The sequence below is a fragment of the Medicago sativa genome, chromosome 4, assembly GCF_051527215.1.
Source record: "Medicago sativa cultivar Bolivia chromosome 4, Bolivia_mono, whole genome shotgun sequence".
Taxonomy (NCBI): Eukaryota; Viridiplantae; Streptophyta; class Magnoliopsida; order Fabales; family Fabaceae; genus Medicago; species Medicago sativa.
Genome location: NC_140752.1, coordinates 94,784,153 through 94,789,871, shown reverse-complemented (window position 1 = coordinate 94,789,871; position 5,719 = coordinate 94,784,153). Strand labels below are relative to the sequence as shown.

At 32.7% G+C, this 5,719-nt stretch overlaps 1 protein-coding gene across 2 annotated transcripts; it reads left to right on the top strand.

The window, feature by feature from the left end:
• The first annotated feature begins 254 nt into the window (after positions 1 to 254).
• On the top strand, positions 255 to 5,152 carry LOC146934063 (uncharacterized). 2 transcript variants are annotated; one of them, XM_085705912.1, is made up of 7 exons: positions 255 to 394; positions 1,138 to 1,250; positions 1,461 to 1,559; positions 2,036 to 2,125; positions 3,664 to 3,735; positions 4,107 to 4,326; positions 4,808 to 5,152. In XM_085705912.1, the coding sequence occupies exons 3-7, from the start codon at positions 1,518 to 1,520 to the stop codon at positions 4,897 to 4,899; spliced, it is 516 nt and encodes a 171-aa protein (XP_085562038.1). In that variant the 5' UTR covers positions 255 to 394; positions 1,138 to 1,250; positions 1,461 to 1,517; the 3' UTR covers positions 4,900 to 5,152. The 2 variants fall into 2 exon arrangements, with proteins under 2 accessions (XP_085562038.1, XP_085562039.1); XM_085705913.1 differs by lacking the exon at positions 255 to 394 and adding an exon at positions 899 to 1,026.
• The last annotated feature ends 567 nt before the right edge of the window (positions 5,153 to 5,719 follow it).

Here is a 5,719-nt window from a genome sequence, read left to right as displayed (position 1 = left end):
TATACATACTTAAGACCTCTACTTTTCTCATCATACCTATATCTATCTATCTATCTATATATCTATTAACCTAAATAAGAAAATAAATGTCTGTTTTTTTGACCATTTTGCCCTTATGGGGGTAGTTTGGTAAATTGGTAATTGGAGGTATCTTTCTGTATAAAATCTCAGTAACCCTCCTTCCATTTTTCCATTTTCACGTTCAGCAACTCTCTCCCAATTCTTTCTTCTTCTCCATCGAACCTTTCTCCCTTTTCCTCTCAAATTTCCACCAATCTTCACTCAAACATCAACAAAATCAACATGCAATCATCTCACAATCAATAATCATCAAAGGAAATTATACATTCAATCAAGGAATCTGCCTCTTCTTCAGTTTCCTTCATCATCAAAGGTTTGTTTTCCAGAAATTTTATTTGTTTCGGTTGTAATTTTGCTTGCATGTGTTCATAAAATTGTTTTATTGATTTTAGGGTTTGATTTCTTGGTTTTTTTTAGGGTTTGTTTTAGTGATTCAGGTTTGTTGTCTGTTGGGATTAGTTTTGTGCCCTAATTTTGTATTTCACTGTTGAATTGTTGAATTTGAATGCATATACTTATATCTATTTCACTTGTGGTGTGAAATTGTTGTTGAATTTCATTAGGGTTATGTTTGATTTGAATTTAATTTGATTTGGAATTAATTTTGTGCCCTAATTTTGTGTTTCACTTTGGTTTGTGTTTATGATGGGGATTAATAGTAGAGGAAAAGATGGTGAAGGAATTTCTGGAATTAAAATAAAGTAGCCAAAACAATGTTATTGTTAATCAAATTGTTAATTATATTGTTAATGTTGTTGATATAATTGATCAATTGAATTGTTAATTTTTTGATTTAATTTTGTGATTTTGATTGTGTAGGTATGAAGAGGGCAATTAACTGTCTGAAAAAAAAAATGGCATGCACTTCAATTGTTTTATTTGTAATTGTGTACTGAAGTTTAAAATTGGTATTAAAGTTTTTGATGTTTCTGTAATCAATGGCAGGTAATGACTCAAATTTTCTGATATGGTTTGATGAGATATGCCAATCTCTGATGAAAGGTTCAATTAGATAGAGTGCTTTGGTGGGAGCTAATTAACTGATGTTACTTGCAGAATGTTCATCAAGGACATGTAACTGAAACCTTGATTCGGTTTCTGAAAGCAAGGGAATGGAATGCTTCAAAGGCTTTAATTTGGGAGCTTGTGAAAGAATTCAGATTTAGCAAGTTGAGTTTCTTCTTTTAGGCTTTAATTTGGTTGTATAGGACTGAAATTGTTGTATGAATTTAGTGTTATGCTCTAAATGGGAATTGTTGTCTATGAACTTGGGAAATTAGTGATCATTTATAATTTGTTTTGTTTTGTTTCTTAGAAAAATTTGATTTTTTTGGATTTGGAATCCTGCATTTATTTTCCTGTTTTTTATGTGATTGCAGATGCTAAAAAGGATGAAGGATCGTTTGAGAGAAATGAAACAATGATGGGATGAACTAATGAATGAAGAGGAGGAAAAAGTAGAAGAACAGCAAGAAGAGGTAGAACTTTTCAAACTTGTGTTTAGATTTGTTTTGATCAGCCTGTGTTGCTGAGTTTTGGTGTCCTTTTTCTTCATTTTGCTGGTCAGGTTTTTGGTGTGGTTACTAGCTTTCTTTGTGGCTTTGCTGCTGATGTTTTTTTTATCGTTTTTGCTGGTTTTTTTTCCTGCTGTGTCTAGGTGCAGGGCCTGGGTTAATATTAAACATGTTGCCATTTGTTGGTGAAGCAACATTTAGCTTATTCCTCTTTGATAGGAGTGGTGTGGTATCATATGCACTTAGAAGAACTATTTTTATTAGTAATGTTATATAGTGTTGTAGGGACACTTATAATTCTACATTAGGTGATCTAAGATTTAAAAGATTGAGGTGAATTGCATTTCTTCATTGTGTATTGGACAAAAATGAATTATTTCTTAGTTAGATCCTTATCAGCTATGCTGATTCAACTGCATTTATATATCTGTTCTTTTTAGGGATTGACCCATTTTGATGAGATTCTACAAGAAGCTGATGGAATCATCTTGTCCCGTGGGAATTTGGGCATTGATCTTCCACCAGAGAAGGTTAGATTCTTTGTAGTAATTAGTCTCTACGTGTAATTTGAAGTGCTTTTTACTTATTCTGTTTTGTTGTGCTTTAGGCATATGTTGATAGTGTACTTAATAATTCTTAAAAATGGGGTTTGGTAATATTTTTGTTTGTTTTATGAGGTATTTATTATGAACTTGAATTTTGCCAATTTTATTCAATCTTTCCTATTTTAAAGAGTAAAAATCTTTACATTATGATTTTTTTTTTTCAACTTATGTTGATGTTTGAATCTCAGATTTTTTCTTTGGAGAGAGAGATTAGCTCGATTGAATTTTTAAGTTTTGATTATCTGTTCTTATTGTCTGACAATGAGGCATCTGCTACCATCATATGATAACTTGAGGCTCTATTGAATATCTGGATTGAATTCTCAAGTTTTGATTATCTGTTCTTATTGTATGACAATGAGGCATCTGTTAACATTATGTGATGACTTGAGGCTCTGCTGAGACTTCACTTATCATATTAGTTTGCTGAACTGAGATATGATATGATGAATTTACATGTTCCTTGCAAGCAAATATTGAGACCATACTCTTTTGGTACATATCATGTAAATCCTAAGATTTATTTTCCTTATCTGTTACCATCATATGATAACTTGAGACTCTACTGAGACCTCACTTATCATATTAGTTTGCTGAACTGAGATATGATATGATGAATTTACATGTTGCTTGCAAGTAAATATTGAGACCATACTTTATTGGCACATATCATGTAATATCCTAAGATTTATTTATTTGCCTTTGGAAGTAACCAAATGTCCATAATTACTATGTTAAGGTTTTATTGGTTTTTTTATATACATGATCATCATGGTTAGCATTCAATGAAGGCAATATGTTTGATTAGTAATCTAGCTTATTCTTTTAATTCATATTCATTGTGTTCATGATTCCCTTTATACTGTAAAAGAGTGAAGATTTTTGCTACACACAGTTTATGAATGCACTGTGACTGTTAATCCCGGTTAAGAATACAGGAGCTCAAGTTATTGAGCATGATCATAATCACATCAATCAACAAATATCAGTTCTTTTTCTAATAAATACTTCTTTCCTAATGAATAATGAAGAGAAATTAAAGATAATATATATCTAATCTAAGAATTTTTATGATGTACACCTAATTTTTATTCCTGGGATTGTAGTTCAATCGGTCAGAGCACCGCCCTGTCATGGCGGAAGCTGCGGGTTCGAGCCCCGTCAGTCCCGACCTAGGATCCGATAAAGTTTTGTCTGTTATTATACCTCTTGCCCGTATTTTTCACTGTGGGGCCGTGAGGAAACTTGTCTCTAATTTTCTTTTTATCACTTCATAGTAAAATTGAAGGATGATCCTTTCAATATAAGATATGGGTGGTTCCATTTCTGTCTAGGTTCTTAAAACCGTAATTACTGTACACTATTAACCATGTATCAAATCTAGAAAATAATGCAGTCTTCTTTTCACCTTTTCTCTTTCTGAAGTTATTTACTGCTATTTCAATTTATAATATTTTTTGCAGAATATGCAGAGGTGTAGTCAGCCCATACCCTGCAGTACATTCAATAATGACGGTTCCATATATGCTTACGCGGTATGCTTCATATTGCTGTTTTAAAAACCGTAGTTATTTACTTTCTATGTAGTTTTTTGTTATATTTTTGTTTCTAGCTTTATAGTTGGATCATCGAAGTAATTTCAAACCCTTCATACTTATCGATGGACCTCATTTCGCAGAAACATCATGCTTAGACAGTTAATTATGATTGAGTTGCTTAGATCCATCTGCCACTTGGATTAGATATTTGAGCCTTGAGGGTTAAACTGTCAATTTATGCATATGAAATAGATGTTTTAAAAACAAAAAATAATAATTTGCTTGCTATTTTATGGACCTGTTGATATGTGCCTTCAATTCAGTTACCATAATTTGACTCTGAAACAACTTTTACACATCGTCTACAGGTTTGTTATGATTGGAGCAACTACTGCAAAGATGGTGGATCTTGGTCGACAACATTCTCGCCTAAATCCACTGCAAAGCTGGTCAATGATAGTAACTTGCATAGTGGAGAAAATGAAACAGGGTTAGTGAGTAATCCTCAAGAGCTTCATGGGAAGTTGTCTGCTACTGGCAGTTCTAGCCGTGCCGTTGGACCTGTTGATCGTGTATCTACTCCAGCCGGTAATCCTCAAGCATACTGCATAGTTTGATTTGGCTACTTTATAGTTTATACTGTATTATAATACCTCCAAATTGGTAGTGATTGAAAGACTACGGTATCTTTTACCCCAAAAATATCGCCTGCAGTAGTAATTTCCCTTAATATGATATCGGACAACTAAAATTACACAATACCAAAATTAGCTTTGAACAATCAGTTGAGATTGAAAACTACGTGTAGTTTCTGTACCAAATCCACTGATCCTTTTCGTGTCATCCTTTTCTTTACCTTACTGGCCTTTCTTTCTAAATTCATTAGAATATTGGTCACACTATTTCCTTTAGACCTTGCCCGTACCAACTCGAATATTTTATTGATTTTGATTGTGACATGATCCATATGAAAATTCTTTTCTTCTTTAGGTTGAAGTCTAATTTCTTTTAAACTGTTTATTGTTCAATTTTTTATCGATTGATTGCTAAATATCCGGTTGTATTGTAGGGGCACATCAAGGAAGCATTTTTGCTAAAGATACCAGAAATCTGGCTGTTCAAGCAGCAGATCCCAGTTTTGAAGACAAAAGAACGCAGTGACTAGAGTTTGAAGCTGAAATGTTTTTATGTTCATATTCAATGGGAGTCCCAAGAGCTTTCTCTTATTTCTGATTATTTATTGAGTATCATCCTCTTTTGTCAAATTTTCTCACGATCTTTCAAGTCCTTAAAAAAAAAAAGATTATGTGGGGAGCAAGAGTAGGATGATTGTTAAAGAGGTCCGTCTAACAGATACATCAATTATATTTATGAAGTGTTGCCGTAAAAAACATCTTCTATTGCAGTTTCTAAACCGGTCACCTTATCAGGTCAAGCATCTTCTTGATATGAAAAGAATAACAACCTTACGAATGTTGGTAAGTAGAATCAGAACGATATGAGAGAATGAATATAACAATTTTTGGTTTAAAAAGAGGAGTTACGAAACTAACTTATTTTGTGTTACACAGTATATTATTTGAAAATTTAGTTAATATTCTAATTGTGTTTGGTTTTTAGAATTGAAGTTTGGAACTGTTACCCTAAATGTGGTTTTCATCATGAAATTTATTAAGTCATTGCAAACCTATGCCACTAATTTGAGACAGAGACTATTTTAAATTTCATTGATTTGAATTCGATTAACATTGGGGTTATATTGTCTGACGCTTACGATTTCAAGATTAGATTGGTGATTCAGTTGTTGTTTTCTTTCATTGATAATGTCGTTAACACCTTGTGTGTTTTTGTTTTGTTAATGTTAAATAGTGATTTTTGGGTTCTGGTGTGGACTTTCCGGTTGGGAATGTATCATTTTTCCTGTTTTTTTGGGGTCATGTGGCGGGTTCATTGATAGCTTCATTGGACATAAGGAGGATGA

Excerpts from the sequence above, each read along its gene's own strand:
- LOC146934063 (XM_085705912.1), top strand. The coding sequence starts at position 1,518 with ATGAATGAAGAGGAGGAAAAAGTAGAAGAACAGCAAGAAGAG. Across the intron at positions 3,736-4,106 it reads GTTCCATATATGCTTACGCG|GTTTGTTATGATTGGAGCAA; the intron begins GTATGCTTCATA and ends CATCGTCTACAG. Across the intron at positions 4,327-4,807 it reads TCGTGTATCTACTCCAGCCG|GGGCACATCAAGGAAGCATT; the intron begins GTAATCCTCAAG and ends GTTGTATTGTAG.